The sequence below is a fragment of the Capsella rubella genome, unplaced genomic scaffold (genome assembly GCF_000375325.1).
Source record: "Capsella rubella cultivar Monte Gargano unplaced genomic scaffold, Caprub1_0 scaffold_7, whole genome shotgun sequence".
Lineage (NCBI taxonomy): Eukaryota > Viridiplantae > Streptophyta > Magnoliopsida > Brassicales > Brassicaceae > Capsella > Capsella rubella.
In genome coordinates this window covers 2,835,798-2,860,703 of record NW_006238917.1, presented here as the reverse complement: position 1 = coordinate 2,860,703, position 24,906 = coordinate 2,835,798, and the positions used below count along the sequence as shown (strand labels likewise).

Below are 24,906 nucleotides of genomic sequence, written 5' to 3'. Positions count from 1 at the left end.
TGGCCTATTATCCTCATTACTTCCTGCTTCTCAGTGTTTTTGCCTTCATCTTTGCCGCTCTTTGTTTTTTCCATAAGTGGTGCAAGCTACCATAATTCCTTCCCAGCCTTCATTCCCATCCCTTACCATGTCTCGCCAAAACCGCCCAAGCTGGTACAAAGCTTCTCCCTCTCCTCCTCCTTCCCGCCTCCCTGTGCTCGAGGATGAGGATGATGAAGTTGTGATTCTTCCACAGGCTGATAACTCGGCCATTGTTGCCCGTCTGAACCTAAGCCTCGTGGGCAGAATGTTCCATAAAGGAGGCCGCAGTATGGCTGCTTTGGTTGCTACCCTCCCAAAAGAGCACATTTGGGACTTGGAGGGCCGAGTCCGTGGAGTCCCTATTGGTGATTCTCGATTCCAGTTCTTTTTTGAGACTGAGGAAGATCTACAGAAGGTCCTAAATAAGCGACCCTATCACTTTAACCACTGGTCATTTGCTCTTGAGAGATGGGAACCACATGTTGGTTCGGTCTTCCCTAACTCAATGACTTTCTGGATTCGCTTAGATGGAATCCCCTCTGAGTTTTGGACTGTCGCTTCCCTTACTGCCTTTGGTGCTTCCCTCGGACAGGTTCAAGCTGTTGACTCACCAAATGGCGGAATCCAGGTTACTGTCACGGCTGATATAGCCCTAAAGTTCCAGAAGAATGCCCAAATCCCTTCTGGAGAAACTGTTCCCGTATCCCTTCTTTACGAGAAGCTCCATCGGTGGTGTCTCTACTGCCGAAAAATTTGTCATGAATCAGATTCTTGTCCTTTACTAGATAAAGAGCAACGGAAAATATACCAGAGGCATTATGAGCTGCAAAAGGCACAGCGTGTGTCTTCACGCGGCCCTTCTCGTTCCTTACACACTAGTGCAGGTGGTAGGAGAGCCCCTGCTAGTCGCCATTTTGGTCGTTCGTCCAGTCATGTGACTCCCGGTGACTCATCCCAAGCTAGAGTGGCCAGAAAGGAGAAGCCCCGCCGTGATGCACCGTATCAAGTTCCCTCCCGTCGAGCTGAAGCTAGCGATGCTAGCAAGCTGGCCTCGTCCTCCCATCAGCATCACTCTGCTCAAAGGAAAGGCAAAGGCAAGATTTCTGAGGATGATTCGCAGGTGCATGCCGATAATTATTTGCCTCCGAGAAATCGCTCCACCCTGACCATTCGTGAAGGTGATGGGTCTTCCCCCTCAAGAAAGTCGCCTCCTCCTCAAGCCAGCAAGGAAGTGCCCGTAGTTTCTGACTCTCAGACAACAATTTCGGCTCCCTACCTTTCTAATTCCAGAGCCAAACAGGGAGTCTCTTCTCCAGCTTTCACCCGTGATCGGCCTTTCCGTCTAAGCCTCCAGAAACAATCGCGCACCGGTAAAGCAATGGATGCTATAGCTGACTCGGACCCCTCTCCTCTGCCTCTTCCTGGAGTCGGCAGCTCGGCAAAGAAGGTCTTGAACTTCTCTACCCAGGAGACAACTCCCTCTGAACTCCAACCTGATCTCTCCCTAGCGAGTCTCTCCCTGGATAACCAAAACCCATCGAAACCGCGCCGGAAAAGCTGGTACGAGATGACGCTGGAAGAGGAAGAGGAGCACGCTGGGGACGACTCCCAACTCCAGGAACCTCCCTTGATCGGTGAGGCCTGTGTCCCGGTCCCCGGGGGTGTTACGGCCCATTCTGTACATCCCCAAACCACTATGCTCTCTCCCCTGCGCACGACAACTGCGGTTTGGGATGATGCCTTGGATTTTGGACAAATAGATCCCCAATTGGATTGCTTGGATTTGGGCGACGACGATTTCGGATCGATGGACGAAGGGATGCTTGAGAACGACGACCTCCTGGGAGACGACCTAAAGGCGGAACTCCAAAACCAAGAAGCCCTCGCGAAGAATCATGGCCTCGCTGATCCAGCTCCGGTGGTCAAAGGCGAAAAAACACGGCTCCGGAGTCGGATTGTAGCTCTAATCTCTCCTCCGCGTGATGTTTCCCGATCTGAGCCGGTGACTTATAGGCCTCGGGCCAGGCCCATTAAGAAAACCTCTACTCCAGCCGATGGGCCCTCCAAACGTGGCACTAAAAGCCCAGCTTTGATGATAAGCTCTGCCTCCCGCAAGATTCAAATGGTTCACGGTGGCACTCCTCGCAAACGTCACCACTCCAAATCCGGCTCTTCGAGGCCGAGATCCTCTAAGAAGAATTCCTCCATCAGCAAGCATCACTCCCTTCCACCAACTTCTCTCCAAATTCCGGAATCTCTCCCCTCTGACGCGGGAACCTTTGTTCCCCCGGGGGATGTCCCATGAAGATCATTGCATGGAATTGTCAAGGGGCGGGTGCGAAATTAACTAAACGCCGACTGGAAGATCTTTGTCGTAGATTCTCACCAGGTTTTCTTTTTCTATCGGAAACAAAAAATGATCGTAGCTTCCTAGAAGATTTGCAGCATAATTTAGGATTTGACTTCCTCCATACAATAGATCCTTCTGGCTATAGTGGAGGTCTTGCTCTTATGTATTCTCGTGATTTTCCAGTTCAATTCTTGTATGTTAGCAACCGTGTACTAGATATTGAAACCATTATTGATGGAAATCGGGTTTTTTTATCCTTTGTGTACGGTGATCCGGTTGTAAAAAACCGAGAAGAGGTCTGGGAAAGATTGACCCGCATTGGTATCTCTCGATCTGAACCATGGTTTATGATTGGAGATTTTAATGAAATAATTGGGAATCATGAAAAAATAGGAGGGAAAAAACGTTCTGAATCCTCCTTCCTCCCCTTTCGGGCAATGATTAATAATTGTGGCATGCTCGAATTTCCTTTCCAAGGGAATTCTCTATCTTGGGCTGGGCGCAGAAAATGTGGTCTTATCCGGTCCCGCCTAGATATGGCCCTCGGAAATGAAGAATGGCATAACATATTTTCCCACACCAATGTGGAGTACCTTAAGATGTGGGCATCTGACCACAGGCCTCTTTTGGCCACTATCAGTAATAAACCTCAAAAATTTATTAAAAGGTTTATGTTTGATAAACGCTGGATTGGCAATCCAGGGTTTAAAGAGGCGGTTAAAAAAGGTTGGTCCTTCCCTAGGCAATGCATAGGAGGCTTTTTCCCACGTAAAATCAGGAATTGTAGAAATTCGATTTCAAAGTGGAGAAAATCAAATGTTACAAATTCTCAAAAGCTTATCTTATCCCTCTAATCTCAGATAGATGAGGCAAATGAGAATGAAAACATTTCCACCGAAGCCCTTCTGGCTCTGAAATGGAAACTTTGTGATGCGTACCGTGAGGAAAAATTATACTAGAAATTAAAAAGCAGAGAATCGTGGCTACAGGCTGGAGATATGAATACTAAATTGTTTCATGCAATAACCAAACAACGACGAGCCAGGAATAGAATCACGGGCCTACTTAATAAGGATAATCAATGGACTGCCAAGGAAGAGGACATCGAAGAGGTAGCGGTGGAGTATTTCTCTGATCTTTTCTCGTCTTCCAACCCTCGCGATGTTCATGCCGCCGTCCAGGAAGTACATGTGAGTATTACCGATGATATGAACCGAAAGCTCCTGGAAACAATCTCTCCAGAGGAAATTAGGAAAGCCCTCTTCTCTCTTAACCCAGAAAAGACGCCTGGGCCCGACGGATTGTCAGCGCTTTTTTACCAAAACTTTTGGGACATTGTTGGTGGCGACCTGATAAAACTTGTCCAAGATTTTTTCTCCTCGGAATCCTTTGACAAGTCCTTGAATGCGACAAACATTTGCCTCATCCCTAAGACGGAGCGCCCACGTTCGATGACTGAATTTCGCCCAATTAGTTTATGTAACGTAAGTTACAAAGTCATTTCCAAGGTTCTTAGCATGCGGCTTAAGAAACTACTTCCGGATCTTATATCCGAGACTCAATCGGCCTTTGTGTCAGGACGACTTATCACTGACAATATTCTGATTGCTCAGGAAAATTTCCATGCTTTACGTACAAATTCGTCCTGTCGAAAGCATTTTATGGCTATTAAGACAGACATGAGTAAGGCGTATGATCGGGTGGAATGGTCCTTCCTTGAGGCCTTGATGTCCAAAATGGGGTTTGCTCCTAAATGGATTAACCTGATTATGTTCTGTATAAAATCCGTTTCGTACAAAGTTCTCATTAATGGTTCGCCAAGAGGCCACATTTAACCTTCTAGAGGCATTCGACAAGGCGACCCGATCTCGCCCTTTCTCTTCATTTTGTGCACGGAAGCTTTAGTTGCGCAACTAACTGAAGCGGAATGGACTGGACGAATTCAAGGGCTACAAGTAGCGCGGGCAAGTCCGTCAACTTCCCATCTCCTTTTTGCGGATGATAGCTTGTTCTTTTGCCGAGCAACTCCAGATCAAGGCCAAGCAATTTTGGAGATTATCCGCTGCTATGGCGAGGCCTCTGGGCAAAAACTAAATGAGGCAAAATCTTCAATTATGTTCGGACATAAAATTGACTCTCTTACTCGAAATACTATTAAGAACACCCTTAATATTCAATTGGAGGGTGGGATGGGTACCTATCTTGGGTTACCGGAGAAGATACATGGCTCAAAGACCCAAGTCTTTTCCTTTGTTCAAGATCGCCTCCAGAGCCGTATCAATACTTGGTCGATAAAGTTCTTGTCCAAAGGGGGCAAAGAGGCTTTAATCAAATCAGTTGCTCAAGCCCTTCCGACATATGTAATGTCGTGCTTCCTACTGCCCAAGGCTATTCAAACAAAGCTCAGTAGTGCCATCTCCAATTTTTGGTGGAGAACCAAAGAGGATAGTAAAGGCCTCCACTGGTTAGCTTGGGAGAAACTTTGTACCCAATTCTCAGAAGGTGGTCTAGGATTCCGAACCCTGGAGGAATTTAATCTAGCTCTACTAGCTAAGCAAATGTGGAGACTCTTAAGGTTCCCAAACTCCCTATTAAGTAGAGTAATGCGAGGCCGATATTACCGTTTTAGTGATCCCCTCGAAATTGTGAAGGTCAATCGTCCCTCCTATTGTTGGAGAAGCCTTTTTGCTGCCAAACCACTTCTAGTTTCTGGTCTGAGGAAAACTATTGGATCCGGGATGATTACCCGGGTCTGGAAGGACCCCTGGATTCCAACAATCCCTCCTCGACCGGCTAAGAGTATTCTTGACACTCGAGACCCGCATCTCTATGTCAACGATCTATTGATACGAGATACACAAAACTGGAATTTACCCCGCCTGCGTGAATTGGTGGCTCCGGAGGACATTCCGCTTATATTGGGAATTAGACCTAGCCTAACCTACCTGAGTGATAACTATAGTTGGGTTCATACCAAGTCAGGGAACTATACTGTCAAATCAGGATATTGGGCTGCTAAAGCCCTAAATCGACCATCTTGTGACCTCCCTTCTCAGGGACCCAGTGTTACAGCACTTCAGGCACAAGTTTGGAAAACCAAAACCACACGGAAGATTAAACACTTCCTTTGGCAATGTTTATCAGGTTGTTTGGCCACTTGCCAACGCCTACACTACCGTCATATTGGAAGGGATAAAGGATGCCCCCAATGTGGCGCTGAAGAAGAAACGATTAACCATCTTCTTTTTGAATGCCCCCCGGCTCGTCAGGCTTGGGCCCTCTCTCCCATCCCGACCTCTGGGAATCACTTCCCAAATTCTTCTCTATTCTCTAATTTTGACTTCCTTTTCTGGAGAGGTCAAGAGAAGGGTATAGATGTCACAACATTACAAGCCTTCCCATGGATCCTGTGGTTCATTTGGAAGGCCCGTAATCGTTTTGTTTTTGAGAATCTCCGGGTTCCACCTGATGAAACTATTTGCCTCGCCTTGCAAGAGGAGGATGTCTGGCGAAAGGCTACTACACAAGTCTTGGATCCAGACTCGTCCCTAGCTGGCCATGCTAACCCTCCAATGATCATTCCTGCTGAATTGGAATGTCATTGTGATGCCTCCTGGACCCCCTCTGACCCTCTGAGTGGAATGGGGTGGGTGCTGACTGATGCTCTTTCCGTCAAGTATTTAGGCCTAAGAAGTATTCGACGGAGCTTATCCCCCCCTCCACGCCGAGTTTGACGCCCTTCTCTGGGCTATGGATTGTATGATTAAACTAGACCAAACTTCTGTAAGTTTCGCCTCAGATTGCTCTGACCTTATTGCTTTAGTAGAAAACCCCAAGGATTGGCCAACCTTTGCTGCAGAAGTCGCCTCTTTCCAATCTCTTCAAGCTAGTTTTCCGATCTTCCGCCTTTATTTTCTCCCTCGTCTTTCCAACCTCCGGGCTGACCTCCTCGTTAAGAAAGCTCGCGCCCGAGACTGCATTTTCTCCCATATGAGCACTTCGGCCCCCAATTGGCTCTCCCTAGCGGAGAGTATTTTCCCGATAGTGTCATAGATCTGTTGTTTATTTTGTCGAAAAAAAAAAAAAAAAGACGAAACACTCTTTTGTATAGATAAGTCTTTGTTTTTTGTGGACTTATCTAGAGTACGTACATGCCGAAGATTACAAGAGTAGGAGAAAGAACCAGTAGACCTGACCATTCAATGGTTTCAATATTTACCGTCTCAAAAGTATGAGATTTACGCACCTTGCCATTCTTACTATTTAAGTTATATATTGATCCACAAAGAATCTTATGGATCGCCTCGTTCTGTGCAAAATAACATTTTAACTGGACATAAGATAGAACCACTATCAAAACTAAAAATGTATTTTGATTTTCTTTGGATATCCCTACTGCGTATATGTTATCTTTACAAAAGTAAGGTGTTTAACTAACAAACAAACAAAAAGAATCATAAAATTCATTTTTTTTTCTTTCTTTTTTGTGTCTTCTATGATAAGACAACAAAAAATCTGGAGTTCTAAGTTCCAACTCTCTAGATTATTAGTGGAATTTGGTGAAAAAATCCTAAACTTCTTCGTCTTTTTGCCTACAAATTTGGAGAAAAGCTTTTACGGAAACTTTTAACTTGTTCGACTACCAATCTAGCTAGTTACAATTGGTCTTACCAGATATATATAATAGTGTTATGTATTACATCTGTGCTGTATTTTCAATGCGATCGAAGTCTAATTTATACGATAAGTAATTTATAGATTCGTGTTTCAAACACACTAGGCGATATAGGCTTTCAGATTGTCCTTTCATAAACAGCCGGGGGATATTAAACGACTAAGATAATATTATTATAGTTAGTATATACAACAACACATATATACAGTATATATATATAGGTATTTATTGATTGTAGATACATAATACGAATACAACAAACGCACGGACGTATGCGTTAGATTGCCAAAAGAGGGTCATCAATCAATTAGATCATGTGTTTTTGAGCTAGTAATTCAATTCTAACGTTAATGATAGTCACTTTTTTAACGTTATTAGTCATACTTAGAGATAGGTAATAACATACTTTTTACATTTTCTTTATTAACGCCTTCATATACACACACACAAAAAGAAAGCTATTTAATTTGAAGATTTATTTTCCTATACACATTCATCCAAGCAGATCTGAAACACGATCATGGATTACACAAAAGTAGATATAAAAAGCATAAAACTAGGAAAATATATACTACTATTACTCCATGGAGAAATTAGAAAGTCAAAACAAGACTACGAAAGTTACCTATTACTATTGATTTTTTGTTTTTGTTTTCGACATGATATTTTGTAAAGTGACGTAGATCAAATTTAAACCTCCTGAGCCATCATCCACTTCTGCAACCTCAGCTGTCTATAGAACCTCTGTATAAACTCCTCCGCGGCTCTGTCCACGTGGCAGCTTTCCATCGTACCCGTGCTGCTAGCTACGTCCGGAAACACGGCCGCCGACACGTGTCGGTCCCAGACGGAGTCACGAACTTTGGGGAGTGTGTTGTACCGGATATACGCTTGGCGCTGGCGCTTGTTTATCAGCGGTTTGTTGTGATGAGACCCGTTGCTACGTCGTCCTTTGCTGAGGGTGGTGGCGTAGGAACGTCTCGGTGGTGTGCTGCTGCAGCTGAACTCGTAGTCCAGCTGGATCGGGACAGGGGATATGTAGGATGACCGGACGTCTTGACGGCATGTGATACGGGAGTGGGAGGTTGAAACAGCGTCGTTTAGGGATTTGCGTAGGATCTTGCCACGTTTCGCGAGTAGCTGCGGGTCGAGGGTGGTGAGGAGTTTGTGGCGTGAGGCGTCTGAAACCTTCTGGATGGTGAACGAGATTAGCTTGGCCAAGCTCGAGAGCTTCTTAGTCGTGACTGTTGAACAAACCTCCATCGCGTCGTGTGTTTGCATATGTGCGTGTGTGTGTTAGAGAGCAAGAGAGAGGGTTTGGCTTAGGGTTGGAGAGAGGTGGGATTTAAAGAGAATAAAGTGTTGGGATTAATGAAGAAACTGATGATGGTCTTTTTATAACGGAAACATTATATTTATTCCACGATATAGGATTAATGTTATAATTAATTAAATAGGAAGATGAAAAAAAAAAAGAAGTCCATGGGTCGACCAAATAATTTTATCTCAACCGTTAAAAAACATTCTCTTGATTTTAACAAAGAGACTCTAGTTTGAGTCTCCCACTATAGTGTGAGTAAACAAAATCATGAAGAGTCTATGTTAACTTTCATGAAAAATCAAATTATCACAGTTTCAAACTATATTATAATATAAGTCCATGTATTCTTTTATAGGTTGTGGTAAAAAAATCTGAAGTAACTACAGTTTGATCGCATTGATTTTTGGGTTTATTTGCTTTGCTTATGCTATATGGCAATTTATTTTTTGGGATATAAATTGGCAAAATATATATGCAGTGCAAAAATTATAAATAAGAAAGTTATGCTTTTTTGCATGTGATTTATATAAATGATTCATTTAACTCGTAAACTCTAATCTCTATATATATAATGAATTCCTCGTAAATCACGTGTTGGAACATTAGAGGAAATATATACTAGTATACTGAATATTGAAATCTCTAACCATCAACAAAAGCGATTCGATTAGTAGGAAAAAAAATAAAATTTACAATTTTAAAGTGAAACAATATTTAAATAGTGTAATGATAACAGCTGCATTATACAAATTTTGATTTGAACCGTGTCTGTCTTTATGGATTAAATTATATTTGGTCACCTTTTCTTTTTCGATGTCTTCTTTACTTTATTTAAATTTCTTTGTCAGGGTAGGAAAAAAATAAAGAAAGGAGAGAAAGATAATAGTAAACTAAGTTTTGTTTAATGGTTATGTAATTGTATTACTCTCCTCTCTAAGTTGTTCGCATATGCAAAAAGTGTAATACGGGTAGGGATCCATTGGTCATATATTGTTTAATTGTTAATCAGAAAAAGTTGATTTTGATTGCTTTATCGAAAGAGTTAAAATCTTATCGAGAATAATTTAATTAATATTTTTTTATGGAAAAAAAAATCATGAACTGTTTTCTTCCAAACTTGGATCTCTCGGCCACTGTTCCCAAGTTTCGTATAGATACTTCGACGTTCGTCGCTAGCTTATTATAACATTATTTTTAGGATATTTTCATTAGGAAAATTATAAAAATTTAACTAATCAAAAACTATATATAAAGTGACTTATAAATTTATAATATAACAAAAGTGATTCATTGTGTGGCTTTGGGAGAACGAAATTAATTGTGTTATTGATGAATCAACTAGAAATTATATTCAAATTCTTAGGAAAGCTTATATCCAAAAGATTGTAAAATTCCGGTATAGTACGGCATGTAAATTCCAACTCCAGTAAGAAAATATTTCGAAATTTGTGTAAGCAATAACCCTAACAAAATTACTTTTCAAAAAAACAAATGTGTGGAAATTTACATGTAATTCTTCTCCCATTTTAACAGATGAATAACAAAGACATTTTGACCTAACTGGATTTGTTATTTTTATGTAAAAGTGTAATTTTGATTGACTCTTTGTTTCTTACCAATAAACCCTCACGTAAAGTTGAAAAATGTAACTTTTGCGCTTCTTTTTTCACTTTCCCATAATATTACTTGTTCGGAGAGTAGTATCATTTGTGATATATAATAACGAGATAATCATTACACCTAGAAGAAGTGTGTCAATTAGCTGGAGATTGATATAAAATTTCGCATTATCCGACCTAAAAATTAGGCCTAGATATTGCAAATAGTCATTGTTGAGCAATGAGTGCTTCATAATTTGGACCAAAAAATCGTCATGATTAGTTTTATCACAATTTCTCCTTCTTTTCTACATAAACTATTGTATTTTTAAGGTTTATGCAATTTGATGGAACTATGCTGGATATGTCCAAAGGAAAAGAAAAATGGGTCCTACGGTAATGGAAAAAAACATAAAACAAAGTAAGATGAGAAACCTTTTTTACATTTTCCAATTTTGACACCTTCTCAACCAAGACTTATAATTAACAATATCTTATATATAGATTAAAAAAAGTTTGATTACCTTCTGTATACTGTTTCTTTACAACTTGCTTATTGTAAGAGGAGGATACGATTCAAGTTCCCTGTCTCTCAATTAATTAGTTTTCTCTGTGTTTTGGTTGAAATAACAAAAAATTTGCTGTAATTTAGCAAAGTTAGGTTTGGTCATACCCTTCGGAAAGCCATAAAGCATCAAGATTGTTTTAGAGATTATCCCTAAAGATAATCAATTTAGTTTTCGAAGAGTTTGGTATAGTTGTAGATATTTCAATGGCAATGTCTCTCTATTTACATTACTTTCACCAATATATATGGTTTAAATAAGGTGTCGTAATGTTTGGCGGTGTTTGAAAAAGGTCATATATATAAATATCTTAACTAGCTAGATAGTATATATATACTACAAAGTGAAAACCTAATTAATAAGTAACTTTGAATTTGTTTGTCAGAACATCTTTACACATTAAAATAAGTGGTGTGGTGTTGAATTCATTTTTAGCAAGCCTGTAAAACTAGGATTCGAGATCTGAGGACCGTGCTTGATTCTAATAGTAATGTTTTATAATATCACCGGCCTTTCCTGGTTGATTCCATTTTCTTATCAGTTTTTTTTTTTTCTTTTTCGTGAACCTCATTGTTCTCATCGATCGATTTGTTACTACAAAACATATTTTGAATTACACTATGCATACATATATATAATCAGCGGTTGGTGAGTACAAAATGCAACACCGGATAATACGCAAAGTTTAATTGAATTTTGAATGATCCAGAAGCACTTGCCGTGGCCAACAACATTATCCTTTTATATTTTAACAAAGGAAAGATTGGTTACAATTTCACTTTGTGTGTGTTTTATATATACTATTGTACGGTTGCTGTAGACTCTGGGTTAGCTAATGATGACTAAAACGATATAGGATCCCCTACTTTGCTAGCTACTAATATAAATTTAAAGAGATGGCTTGTTAAATTTCTATTTTAGTGGAGTATCTTTGCTGTGTCGGATAGTGGGTTCGAAAAGTTTTGTTTTGGAAAGAAATACATATATTTCAATATATATAATATACACAGTTTACTTTTATTGTATTGGTGCATCGAAATAAAATAGTTTTTTCTTTCTTGTGCCTCGCATGAAAAACAAAGTAAAAGATATAGACATATATTACTGTAACCTTCGTTTGTTAGAAACATTTAGTTCTTTTATGAGTTATATGTAACCAATATCACCTAAAGAAAAGAAAAACAAGAACTCAAAACTGTTGGAATTTTAGGTTTTTACTAGGGGTAAAACATATTTGAGATTTGATATACGATTCAAATCCGATCTATTCCGAAATTTTTTATATCCATATAGTTTCTGTGCACTTGCATTTTGCATGATACTAGGGGGAAAAAACATATCATCATCTGAGTATGCATTTCTAAGGCCATCATCATATATGTAGACAAAATTGAGAGAGAGATTGAGAAAAACTACATTGGGGCGACTTAAGTTTCACTTGATTGGGCTGCGTTGTGGGTTTCACAACGAACTTTGAACCATACTTTGTATTTGGGCTTGTATGTTGGTTGGGTTGTAGTTTGTTTTCCATTTATTTGAATTATCGTTTGGTCCATATTTTTGAATTGATTCTTTCTTTCAAGCATAACCGGATTTATCAATTGAGGTACTTGTTCTAAGTTCTAATACAAGTTTTTCCTGCGTATATACAGATATGTCCAGGAGAAAGAAATCGATCATGATAGTAAGCATGATTCAAGTTCTTGATCTTGAGTCAATTAGCCGTATTAATTGTTATATTTCAGCTCTTTTAATTTTAGTCAGAGAACTGACTTTTTGGTAGACACATGACTTTTTGGTGGGGGGGAATTAGCAAGTCTTTGTTAGTAACTATCATCTAGTGGCATGGAGAGAGACATAGGGAAATTTTAGGGGCATAAAATAGATAAAATTAATTAAGTTTTTCAATAGAAAAAATTAAATAATAATAGATATTGACTATTTAATATTGAGGCATTACTTAACATATACATAAAACATTAATTTAGCTATTAATTATGAACATAAAATTATTATGAAAAGCTAAAAAAAGAGAATTACAGCCATATCATAACAGATGAGATGTATTTAAAAGTAAAAAAGTTTAATAATTATTGATATATAACACATATTAAAATAGAATAATATAATTCTAATGTGCTTTATTGAGAAATATATCTAAAAAGAAGTTTATTTCCAATGGTATAGAAAGAGACAAAAAAAAAAAAATTGATTTGGTCCATTTGTTCGGTTGTGCCATAGAGATTAGTTGAACTTACACGTCAAGTCGTCAACGAATGTCAAAGAACTCAAGATGCGAGTTGTGAGAGGATGAGGGTAGAACTGTAATAACTCTTACATACATATGTATTTGCTTGCTTTGGCCTTTCAGCATATATATATAAATAGGTCTCTTCCCTTAGCAAACTCAATAAGCATAACATAAGTTAGCACCGAAGCAAAAGTTCGTTGGTCAAATGGGAACGGAATCAGAAACGGTGTCGTGTGAGTGGGTCGGTAAGCACGTAGCTCAAGTCAACGGCGTCACACCTGAGAAAGTCTGGTCAGTGTTTGCAGACTTTTGCAACATCCAAGAGTGGTTCCCAGCACTCGACACGTGTTACCGTGTCCAAGGAACCGATGGAGAGCCTGGTCTGATCCGATACTGCGCCTCCACAAAAACAAAGGAAGAGGGGACAAAGTGGGCTAAAGAGCGGCTGGTCAAGATCGATCACATCGGAAGGTGTTTGAGCTATGAGATTCTCGAGAACAACGTGGGGTTCGGATCTTACGTGTCGACGGTCAGAGTAACGCCAGTGGACGGTGACGATCAAGTGTCTCGAATCGAGTGGTCGTTTGTGGCCGATCCTGTTGATGGTTGGAAGAAGGAAGACCTTGATTCTTACGTTGACTTTTGTCTTCAACATATGGCCAAGAAAATGGAACTCAATCTCTAGAATCTTGTTCTTGTTCTTTCCTATGGTGTAAGTCTTGTCTCGATGGTGGTGGGTTTCATGTTAGGAAAAATTAAATAAAAAAAAAAAAAAATCATGTGGTTATATGATTCAATGGAACTTCGTTTTCTGAATTTGTGCATTCTCAAGGAAATTACGAATTGTCCATTACGTTATATTAGTCTGTTCCATATAACATTTTCGGTTGATTTTTTTGTTTCCGGCCATGAAAGCTGATTTGCAACCAAGAAAAAAGGATATTTAACCAAAAAGAAAGTTCTAAAAGAATATTAACCACAAAAATATTCCAATAGGATACGAACCACGAAAAATTTGTTCTCTTTCGAAAATTTATTGGAAACAAGAGCATTAACTGCAAGCGTTATTATAAGAAAAAGAGAGAATCAAATACTAGCTTTAAGATTTTATTATGAGCATCGGGAATGGATTCTTCCTCTACGTGGCGGAAGTTGACATACGTCAGTGTTCTTCCTTGTTGGGCTTGTTTGTACTCTGTTTCTTTGTTCTTTTCTGTTGACATCATCGTGTCAGCTTAGTTGGACATTGCTTGACTTTGGGCCATCGATCTTTTTTATATTTTGATTTTTTTTAATACCAGGATTGACCACTAATAAATAACAAAAGACTAACGCATTTACAGGATAATGTGAAAGTTTGAAAGAACATGAATTTTTCTGTTTAGAAATTACTTTGTTGTAGTGTCTAAAAAACACTATATGAAGAATAAAGACATGTTATGTGGACAAATTAAGGTTTCAATAGAGATTATCAGCTAAATAGATCGATAATGGTTTTTCTTTTAATTTGTACACGAACATCTGGTTTGTAATAAATATTCCAATTTTTAAGAGGCAAAAAAAAGTATTGATTTTCCAAATCATAAAAGTAGGGTGTCACAACATTTCCTAACCAACAAGCTAAACACATACTACAGAGTGCTGCAAAGTTCAGAAACGTAAATAAATTCTTTCAAAATTAGAGATGATAACTAAATACAAATTAACTAAGAGTTAAGAGTATATATAAATATATCTCTGGAAAAAAGGTCTCTGTGTTTTGATAATTTTAAGGAAAAACTTGGATGACAAATTCATATAAAAGACCAGTTGAGGAACATGAAGCAGATACAGTGAGGATCTTCGTCGTCGTTCAACACTTTCCATGCAACAGCCTTCTCGTACGTCACTGCTCTTCCCATGCTCGACATGGATACGCCTCCATCCATACACATAAATCCCTGAAATTTTATTTTATTATTAATTAGTTACGATCCCATCCCATATATGATTTCAAATACGAGGTACTACAAAACCCTTTTAAAGTACCTGTTGCATAATCTGAGGGAAGTGATCTGAGCATAACGTCTTCTTCCCGTTGTTGTTGTCGAAGATCTTCTCGAGAGTGATATCTTGAAGTGCCACCAACGTCGTCTCCAGCATGTCTAAACCAGCTTGGTTCGCAAACGTGAATACCGGCGGTAAGGCCTGTAATGATGATCAAACCGGTCCACACTTTCCTCGTTAGATATTATGAAATTATAATGCATGCGAGTGGGAATGCGAATAAGAAAAAGTTACCTTGAGTGAACAACACATGACAGCATCGGGATGGTACCAAAGAGACTTGAGAAGATCGGTTCCGTGAGGTTTAAGGAGATCAACGCCAAGGTAACATCTATAGGAATGAGAGATCCAGCGAGCAAGCGTGTGAGCTTCGGGTGATGCGGGTGGAGGACGCAGGCCGCTCAGCTGATGAGAAGAAGGAGAGAGAGCAAGTGCTACACGTTGGACCGACGCGATCACACTTCTCACATATTGTCTAGCCATTGAGGCTACGTTCTCTTGCATATGCATCTCAAAAGCTAGCTGAAACGCTATGGTCATCACTGACTTTGTGTTTCCTCTGCTTCCACATGAATCCCCGGCTGTTCTGCTCCCTACGTCTAGAGCCGACGCTAGGTCTAGCGTTCGGTTAGGACTCAAACCCTCCTATATATAATCGGATCGATTAGTATTTGATTCGATTGAAGTTATCATTGATTGTAATTTGTTATATCAAATTGAACGTACTGATTTGGAATCTAGAGGAATGATGCGGAATCCGGAAGGAATGATGGGGGCATCGTCAGAGAAAGAGGCGTCGATTGGTGCAAAGATAAGCTCTGCGCATGATTCAACTGCGTTCTCATCCACCCCACTGCACATCTATATAACCAAAACCATATGATTAATTCACTGAAAAAAATCTCAAAATATTCAATCTTTTTGACATGTATGAAATATTGTTTAGTCACACACGGAAACTCATAATAATTAACTGACGTTTGATAGAATCAGCTCTTACTTGTAGAAGGAAGATATCAGCAGGCATCATCATGTCTTCTTGGTAATGCCCCAAGCTTTCAAGCTTAATCACTTCCATAAACTGTACAAAAAAAGAAAAACAGAGAATAAGGGCATAAGTTTGATTTTTTTTTTTTTTGGTTTAGTTTGACAAGTAAAGAAACATTAGTTTTGATCTTGAGGATCTCTAACCTCTTCATTCTCTATAGTGTGAGCTAGAGGAAGAATAACTTGACCACCAAAGCTCCCTGGGCGAGGGATTGGTAAGCTACAAGGGCCTGCTTTGATAGCTGCGGCTGAATAAGCATCAATGCTATTGTCTGCCCATTCTTGCCTATGTTCCCTCAAGAACCGTAGAAGAATCGAAGGTGGGACATTCTACACACACAAAATATTACTTTTAGTGATAGATGAAAGGGAGGAATTTGAGGATTTCAACTTTGAAATTTGATGAGCTTAGTTACTTGTAATAACATGGAAGCTTTGGCACATAGAACTGCGCTAGGCATAGAAGTGAAGCCATTGGCAAATGGCAGACTTGATGTCATCATCATCTTTGTGGGAGATGAGTTCACAAGAAGAGTGACATCATCAATACCATCGCTCTCTAGCATCGACCATCCTTCATCGCTGAACCCGTTAACTGCCTCGTTGAATCCTCTGTCATTATTAAAGAAATAATTTTAGGGTTTAGAAGACATGAGTTTTTCAAGTGTTTTTGACATGTGAGAAGCTTTTAATTACTTGCTGAGTCTTTGGCTAAGTGCTCTTAGAGCGGCTGGCCTTCTTCCCCATCCGGTTACGTTAGGTTGTGAAATCTCTTGAGATATTTGCCTCAAATAGCGAAGAGCCTAAAAATACCATAACATATTACACACTGTTTTTTTTTTTTAAAAGACACGAAAAAACAATCTGTCTTAATTAGGAGTCTTACGGCCATGGTAGTTCTTTGGGCGAGTAATGTGGAGGACTCATAGAGAGATCGAAGAACTTCTGGCACACTCCATGGCTACAAAAAGATTTCACCAAGATTTATTGAATGTTATTGGAAACCAAAAAACAGAATGAAATGTGGAAACAAAAGAATCACACGAGTTTCAGACCACGAACTAGGTTTCTTGTGTAAGAAGAAAGATATTTAATTAACTGACTAGATAGATGATAAAAGGTTTATACCTCAAGGTCGAAATGATCGACAATGTGAAGAATGGATCCACCTCCTTCGCAAGGTCTAATGAGGTAACCACTTGGTAAAATCTCTGCTCTGACGAAATGAGGAGATGGAGGCATACTTGGCCCGTTTTGTGTATTGTTCAAGGACCGTTCGCATATCTACAACAATTTTTTTTTTTATTTTATTTAGTAACATCGATTGACTGAAAGAGAAACAAAATATCGATGTTATGAGAATAATTACCACAAGGCTGCCGTCTTCCATTACAGATGTGTAACGTAGCATCCAGAAGTCACGAGCTGGTGCCAATGTTGTTGGCGCATAAAGCTTTAAGAAAGGAAGAGGTTAACTTAATTAGTTTCTTTGTGATTAGATTATTTGGTTTGGTGCTGAAGATGGAATCATCTTTAGGGTTCTTGATCACAATACCTGCATGTAGATTAGTTCGAGGGTTCCACCATTTGCAGTGGAGAGGACGTTAACGATATCTAGTGATCTGCAATCACGCGACCAACAAGGCTTATCCTTTAGGATCTCCGCGACCTGCAGAACAAGGAAAAAAAAAAAAAACAGAATTGTGATTGATTTATATGTTCGTGGTTGATGTGTGTGGATGTGACTATTAGAAAGAAGTGAAAATACTTACTCTTGTGGGATCAAGACCCACGAGGCCGCAAGCACGGGCTGCGATTCCCGTGCATCCGTGAGAAATAGCAACGATTCCTATGGAATCCGGACCAGGCTGCAGATGAAACTAGTCAGTAAAGAAATGAAGATGATGAAGTAACCAAGAAGAGCAAGAGTCTTTGGGAATTATGTACCTTCATCCCAGGCATTTGAACCCACTCCACGGCGGTTCCAGTGGCCTTAGAAATGAACTCTGTTAAAGTTTCATCCGCAATGGATAATAGTCTGAAGCAACACACAAGAGATTTATTGAGTTACATATTTAAATTAACTAAAAAGATAGAAGTTATGAATGGTGGCTGCTAACTAATTATGATAGAGCGGTGAAGCATAGAGTGGATTATCAATTTCAAAGGCAAACATGGTTGGTTAACTTACCCAGCAGGGCTAGCATCCCGGGGCTGATGTTGAGGGGTCAACTGGTGCTGACCACTCGTCACCACTGACTCACAGCTCGTATCAGTGGTGGCCAAGTTCCCTTGCTATTTCCCACAATTACAAAAGAAACCAAGAGAGACGATCAAATCCTTAACTTATGTGTCAAGTAACGCATGTGAATGAATCAAAGATAGATTAATATGTGTACGTTTTGAGGATGTTGGCGAAAGTAGCTGTTCTCGTAAACCAAGTGAGACACTTGCTTTTGCAAGCGGTCATTCTCTTCCATCAAAAGCTTGTTCATTGCTGTTAGCTTCCGATTCACGGCCTGGAGCCGGGACGCCTCTTTCCGCTGTTTCTCTCTACACCTGCATAAACTCGCAACACCAAGAATCATCAGCAAACTAGCTAGAGAGTTTCTTGGGTTTCAAGCAATGATGAGAATGAAGAAGGATGAACCTGCGGTTCTGGAACCAGACTTTGATCTGTTTAGGTTCGATATTGGAGAGGATAGGACATTCGCGGATTAGTTGTTGGCGGCGCATAGAACTCGGTTTAGGACAGTCGTTGTAGAGTCTCTCCAGAGCTTCCACTTGTTCAGGAGTGTACCTAACGTACTTCCCGTTGTCCATATTGTGACTATTATTGCTTCCGCCTCCCATCTTTGATCCTCTTCGATCTCTCTATTTGTTTCTCTCTATTACAAAAGAAAAAACATTTGCTTTTAACACAACCCCAAAGACTAATTCTTGAAAGTACTGATTTATAGTTTTGGTATATATATTTCAAAGAACTTTCCCCGTATTCTAAAAAAAAAATAATCCGTGTTTTTATCTTTCACATCGAATTTAAAGATTTAATTAGTTAATGAACGTGACACTTGATCAAATCTTGAAAGATCGAAAAGATGGATCTTGTTTGAGACAAATGACCTATATATGTGTATATAGAAGAAGTGAAACACGGTGACCACCAAAAAAAAAGAAAAGAAAAGAACAAAAGAAGAAGTGAAACATATTAAGATAGCTTATTATGATCTTGTATCTTGTTCTAATTCTAGAAACATGAGCGTAGGTAATAATTGACCCTAAAAAGATTCAAAGACGGTACAAAAATTGTAACTAGCTTTCTTCTGCATATTCAATTGGAACCTAAGAAAGATCCATTCTCTTTAAGGAAAAAGGAGAGAGAGAGAGAGAGAGGGGGGAGCAGGAGGATTAGTAGATACCGTAAAATATTTGATTCTGATCAAGCTGATCTCTGAAAGATATAGAAGTTTCTTGTTCTTGCTGTGTGAATTCTCACAAACTCATCTGAGAAATTACTCTAACTCGCTCGCTCTAAAAAAAGGTTCCAAATCCCTCTTCCTCTCAGTGGTTGAGTAACTTCCTTGGGAAAAAACGGTGAAGCATGCTTCAATGGGAAGAGTACAAAGAGATTCAAAACCTCAGACGCTGCTACAGTTCATCCACTATCTTGCTTATTCTTCTTCTCTCTAGCTTATCTCTCTATATAGATAGATCCACAACGTGAAGAGTCAAAGATTTGTGAAACTTGTATATAAGAATTTGTAGTGGGAAGAGAGAGAGAGAAAATCTTTAGTTTATTGGTGGGTGTGCTTTATTTTAAAAATTATATTATAAGAAACTAATTAAATAGAAATGTGTGTATGAGAAAAAAAAGAAGAAGACATGTGTGTCGGGCTGTGTTGAAAAAGAGAGAAGTGAGTACCCTTAATACCAGACAACCACCACTTCTCACTTTTTCCTTTTTTATTTTTTCATTTTCTATTTTGAAGTGTGCTTCTGTTCCTTTTACTGCCATTTCGTTTGGCCTTCCTTTCAAATACGTCACATCAACATCACATACACAAAACAAGTATCGAATTCAAAACCTTATTCCCATTATTTTGAGTATGGCGAATTCATAATTTTCATGGCAATGACTGACGACTATAGTTTGCTTTGCTCCTTGGAACTTCTTGTGCTCTTCTAGTCCAATGTGTATGTGGCAGGAGCCGCCGCCCCAACATCTTTTTACTAGGATAATATTTTTAGGTTACATATGTACATCTAGACTCCGCAGCTTCTAATTTAGGTTTAGCTTTTTCTTACTTAAAGCCTACAATAAGCACATCTACAAAAAATTCCAAGTTTCTAAACATAGAACGGTTATACATCTACATGACTGAGAGATCATCAACACGTTGTTATTTTGAATGAATCAATATATAAAGACAATTGGTCGATGATTATTTAACCAATTAATAGGCTTAATTAACTAGCAAGAGCCTAGATGGATGTCATAATTAAGCTGCCTAAATATCGTTTTAGTCAGTCTAAATGTCAGTCCTAAAACTAATTGACGGTGACTTAGAGTTAGAAGATTTCCTAAATGTAAATATTGATGACGGAGGAATTTCGAAAAATGAATTCATCATCATACGAGGAAGAAACTAACAATTTATCTATCCAAAACAAACAAATCTTACTATCCACAGACCACAATAACCAAAATATTAATATACATAAACATGATATACAAATCTCTAGATTGAAAATTTGTTTTACAATTCCGTATACTATTTTACATTTATTTCGTTATGTGATATAAAAATAAGATATAAGCATATATTCAATATAAATTTCGGGACAAGGAAGAAGATATATGAAGTTATAGAAAAACATACCTTATAATAAATGAAAATTCAAATGGTAGTTGAAGAAAGGACAGAATGATGAAAAAGTTGCATGCGTCCTTGATTTCTTGTAACGCAGATAAAATCCCATGTAGCCATCATCATTATCGTCAATCATCATTCCTGATATAAACTTAGAAATTTTACATAATATGATCATTGTTATATAGTCGTGATATATATATTTATAATGAAAATATTTAGAACCAGATGAGACATGCATGCAAAATTTATCTACATTGTCCCCTGTGATCAGGTACACTATATTCAAGCCCATGCACGATTCCCTTACATTACTCATTATTCACATCTCCGGTTCCATATTCTGAGGATATATTCTGCGTAAGGATTGATACTGATAACAGTAGAATTCAAAATGTAAATATTTATTATATAATTGGATTAATTAGTTTATGATTTGATTAATTAGTTTGGAACGCTGATACTATTTTCAAGTTATAGATCTCCTAATGCATTATATGAGCTGTGCATCCAAATTGGAGTAAAGCACATACTTAGTTGTCACTCATCATAATTTCTCTAATGGGACTTTTTCCTAATCTTCGATTGGCATGTGATTATATATGTCAACGGTGCCAAAGGACCGTTAGCTTTTTATAAAGAGAAAGCATAACGGGCATATATATATATACATGTGTCAATATATAAAAATTTATAAGCAATTATAGTAAAGAATGCATTATTTATAAAACGCCTTTCTTAAAAGCTTATAGAAAAAAAACTTAATAGTGGACCCTCTGATAATGAAGTGTATGCATAAGAGTATAAAGCAAGCAAAGTCCAAAGCTTCCACTAATTCAGTGGACGTATTTTTTTTGAAAAATATTATTTTGATATCTAATTAAATTTCTTTAATTATTATAACGATGACAATGAAACCTACCTATGACATATATACATATATGCAACTGTATGCAATTCCTACCATTAACCTAAGTTTTTAAGTGTGCAGATTTTCGACATTAAGTGTATATATATTTATACTCCTAGGGATCAGTTGACTTTATATTAATAATCTAACGTTTACCCTTATTACATTATAGTTACTAGTAAGTTCGAGGATAACGTTTAAATATCTTATTACAGAAAGAAAAAAAGATGTAAATAAGTGTATAGCTTAGATCAAATTTTGCATAAATGAGTAAGATATATTGGAAAAGAATAAGGGGAATAATTCGTAGAGGATAGAAGAAAACCTTTTGGATTGAGAAATTTAAAATAAAAGAGAAAATAAGAAAAGGAGGAGTAAATTAAAAAAGGTGAAAACAAGAATGATACAAGTAAACAGAATGTAACTTTTTTAATTTGGGTGGGGGAAGATTCAAACAAAATTTATCGAAAGGATGAGTAAATTGCAAGGATATATACCTACCACACACACACACACACTTAAAGGAAAAAAAAGAAAAGAGAAAGGAAATCAACTTTTGTGTTTTGTGTTTTTGGTATCATTTTGTTTTCAAGATTAAGGCAAAGAGTCAATGCATCCCACCTGATTTGATTTTTGTCAGGTCAATGCTAAGTCACCTCACAACTACCATATACTAAAATACTTTCACATTTTCATTTTCTTCTTAATTTTATTTTGTTCGTAAGAAATATTTGATTTGATTTTTTATCAAAAACAAAAAAGGAAGAGAACCATGTTTTTTTCCCTATAGTTGACGAAAAACAAGAAAAGGAAATAAACTTGATAAAGACGGTAATAATGGCAGACCATATGTTTGGTGGGTTTTGCTTCTTTAACGAATCCAAGGTTAAGACTTAAGATTAAAGTGAATCTTATCACCCAAATATCAAAAGACTGATTTTTCGATCTCTACTACTAGTATATGATTTTTAACGTGTTCTCGTGTTTATACTCCATACTACATTTCAACGCTCAGCAGAAAATGTTATTAAGATGCATGGTTTGCATATCGTTTAGATGCATGCAGTTTTTACTAAATGCAAATCTTTTTTTTTCTTAAAAACTAACTCTCATTCACAAACTAACTATTAAGGATAGACTTCCTCCTCAAGTAAATAGGAAATTGTATATATCGTTTAGTTAGATTTCCTTTTACTAGACAATTCGTTTTGTATATATATAGACCTTTTGGTCATGCAAAACTAAATACAATATACTTTCATAATCTCTTTGACATGGTATCAGAGCAGGAATAAACCCTAATTTTTTTTCTCACCGAACGCCTCTCGGCTTCTTCTTCTTCTTCTTTATACTCCTCTGTTTCTTTGTCTAGAAAACAGAGCACTCTTACTACCTTACATCAAAAGCCTCTCGGCATCTCTATTATTATTATTTTTGTTTTTTTTTCAAAACTATGGCTCTCGTCAACACTAATACCAAACATAAGACAATCTCTCTTTGACACTAACACTCTTTTCACATCCTCTACATGTTTCTATATATATATATATATATAGAAAATATGTATATATAGTAATATAGAAACTCCCAAAGTTAAATAGGTAGCTTAATCGTCAAAGTGGATCGACCTTGAATCTATAAATTAAGAAGACTCTTCGAAATATGTTTAGTTCGTTAAGTAAAGGTTGTAAACTTGAATTTCTCGTTTCTAAATGATAGAGGGAGAGAGAGAGAGAGAGATCAATCGAAATGGAAAAACGAGGAATGTAATGCTACCTTTATGAAGAACAGGAGGCGCGTGAGAACAGTACACGTGTCTCTTAACATTGGCTGCTGATTTGTGAAGACATTCCGCATTATTTTCGACAATTGTGCGATGGTTCCGTCTCCGTAACGCGATTCAATATTTTCTTTACTAAACTATTCAATTCCTATTTCTTCTATATATATATATATATATATTTAGTATGAGGTAAGAAGTTGTGAAGACAAAACTCTCATTCATACTCGTCGTCGTCGTCCTTGGATCTCGATCATAAATCAATTTTGATAAGAATATACTATTACATATTAACAATGACTAAACCAGTTTTATTAATGTTGTGCCCATTCTACACACTAATTTTATATATTTGCTTATATATATAAGCAAAAGAAAACCTAGCTGTTATATGTATCCTTCAAATCTACTTGTACATTCAAAATACGGGGGAATACCTTAAAAAGTACTATAAAGAGTCCAGAGACAGACACTGAATAGTGAATAGAAGAAGAAAGACACACAATAATTTTATTTTTATAGACAAGAAAAAGGAAGCCGTGAAACTTAAGATAAGCAATAGTTTTTTAAAAAAATAGGCTACTAATATAGTCAAGTAAAATATGTGTGGCTCAAAAAAAAAACACAGAAACAGAAAGATTTTGTATGAAAAGAAAGAAAAAAAAAAGGCAAAACAACACAAACCACGCCAAAGGCAAAGGGGAAAGGAGCAAAGGCGCACAAAGAAATAGAGACGGTGCTCAGCGTGGGCCGACCATTTTGTGGTGGGACCTCTCTTTTTTATCCTTATTTTTATTTTGAAGCTGCCTTCGAGGCTTAACGGGCCACCACGGCCCAGTACTACATTTTTTGTTTACTTTCTTTATTTTTTATGGATTTGATTAATTCTTTAATCTTTCTTTATTAAGAAAGTTTTTTGGAGAGAATATTCGGCGGCCGCACTTTTATGCCTAATCAAAATCTCTCCCCTTCTTCTTTTACCAAAGTGCGGTGGTGTGAGGTGAGGTGTGTGTGACCTCTCTCACTCTCTTAAAGTTCGAATATTTTACCAGATTTTGCTTAAAAGGCAATATCTGTATTTTTTTGCACTCTTATTCATATTTTTTTTTGTGTCACTTAACAAACGTTACGTATCCATATTTAGAAAACCTTTCATTTCGTTGACGGACAAAAAAAAAAGAAAAAGAAACTATTTCAAGATGATTAAAAATCGAAAACGTAGGATTACATTATTGGCTATGCATTACACATATGCATCATGCTACTTGTTCAAAAACTGAAGAATACCTATATCAGTTTGTTTCCCCCAAATAAAAACATAAGGTTTAAATACATGATGACTAATTGACTATGATCATTTGCAGACACAAAGCTGTGTGTCTGAACAACTTGGCAAAAAAAAAAAAAAGTTAAGTTTCAAGATTACTACTATCAAATCAAATTGTATAATTGGTTTTTTTCTCATTGCTG

At 37.7% G+C, this 24,906-nt stretch overlaps 4 protein-coding genes and 1 pseudogene across 4 annotated transcripts; 3 read left to right on the top strand and 2 right to left on the bottom strand.

Moving 5' to 3' along the window:
• The first annotated feature begins 127 nt into the window (after positions 1-127).
• LOC17877672 lies at positions 128-2,289 on the top strand. The gene is made up of 2 exons (XM_023777966.1): positions 128-2,146; positions 2,233-2,289. The coding sequence occupies exons 1-2, from the start codon at positions 128-130 to the stop codon at positions 2,287-2,289; spliced, it is 2,076 nt and encodes a 691-aa protein (XP_023633734.1).
• A 33-nt stretch (positions 2,290-2,322) lies between these two features.
• On the top strand, positions 2,323-6,424 carry LOC111829270 (annotated as a pseudogene).
• A 1,070-nt stretch (positions 6,425-7,494) lies between these two features.
• Positions 7,495-8,390, bottom strand: LOC17878626. Its single transcript, XM_006286071.2, has one exon. It carries the CDS (start codon positions 8,325-8,327, stop codon positions 7,737-7,739), a length of 591 nt encoding a protein of 196 aa, XP_006286133.1. The 5' UTR covers positions 8,328-8,390; the 3' UTR covers positions 7,495-7,736.
• Positions 8,391-12,952: 4,562 nt separating this feature from the next.
• On the top strand, positions 12,953-13,598 carry LOC17880562 (lachrymatory-factor synthase). The gene has a single exon (XM_006282837.2). The coding sequence runs from the start codon at positions 12,988-12,990 to the stop codon at positions 13,465-13,467; it is 480 nt and encodes a 159-aa protein (XP_006282899.1). The 5' UTR covers positions 12,953-12,987; the 3' UTR covers positions 13,468-13,598.
• An 839-nt stretch (positions 13,599-14,437) lies between these two features.
• Positions 14,438-19,667, bottom strand: LOC17879894 (homeobox-leucine zipper protein ATHB-8). The gene is made up of 18 exons (XM_006283047.2): positions 19,295-19,667; positions 18,526-18,763; positions 18,275-18,434; positions 18,067-18,170; positions 17,823-17,913; positions 17,648-17,743; positions 17,431-17,544; positions 17,245-17,328; positions 17,004-17,159; positions 16,762-16,836; positions 16,572-16,678; positions 16,292-16,487; positions 16,020-16,205; positions 15,829-15,909; positions 15,555-15,689; positions 15,063-15,473; positions 14,811-14,969; positions 14,438-14,722 (listed from the first exon to the last, which is right to left on the bottom strand). Exons 2-18 carry the CDS (start codon positions 18,726-18,728, stop codon positions 14,576-14,578), a joined length of 2,505 nt encoding a protein of 834 aa, XP_006283109.1. The 5' UTR covers positions 18,729-18,763; positions 19,295-19,667; the 3' UTR covers positions 14,438-14,575.
• Positions 19,668-24,906: the final 5,239 nt, after the last annotated feature.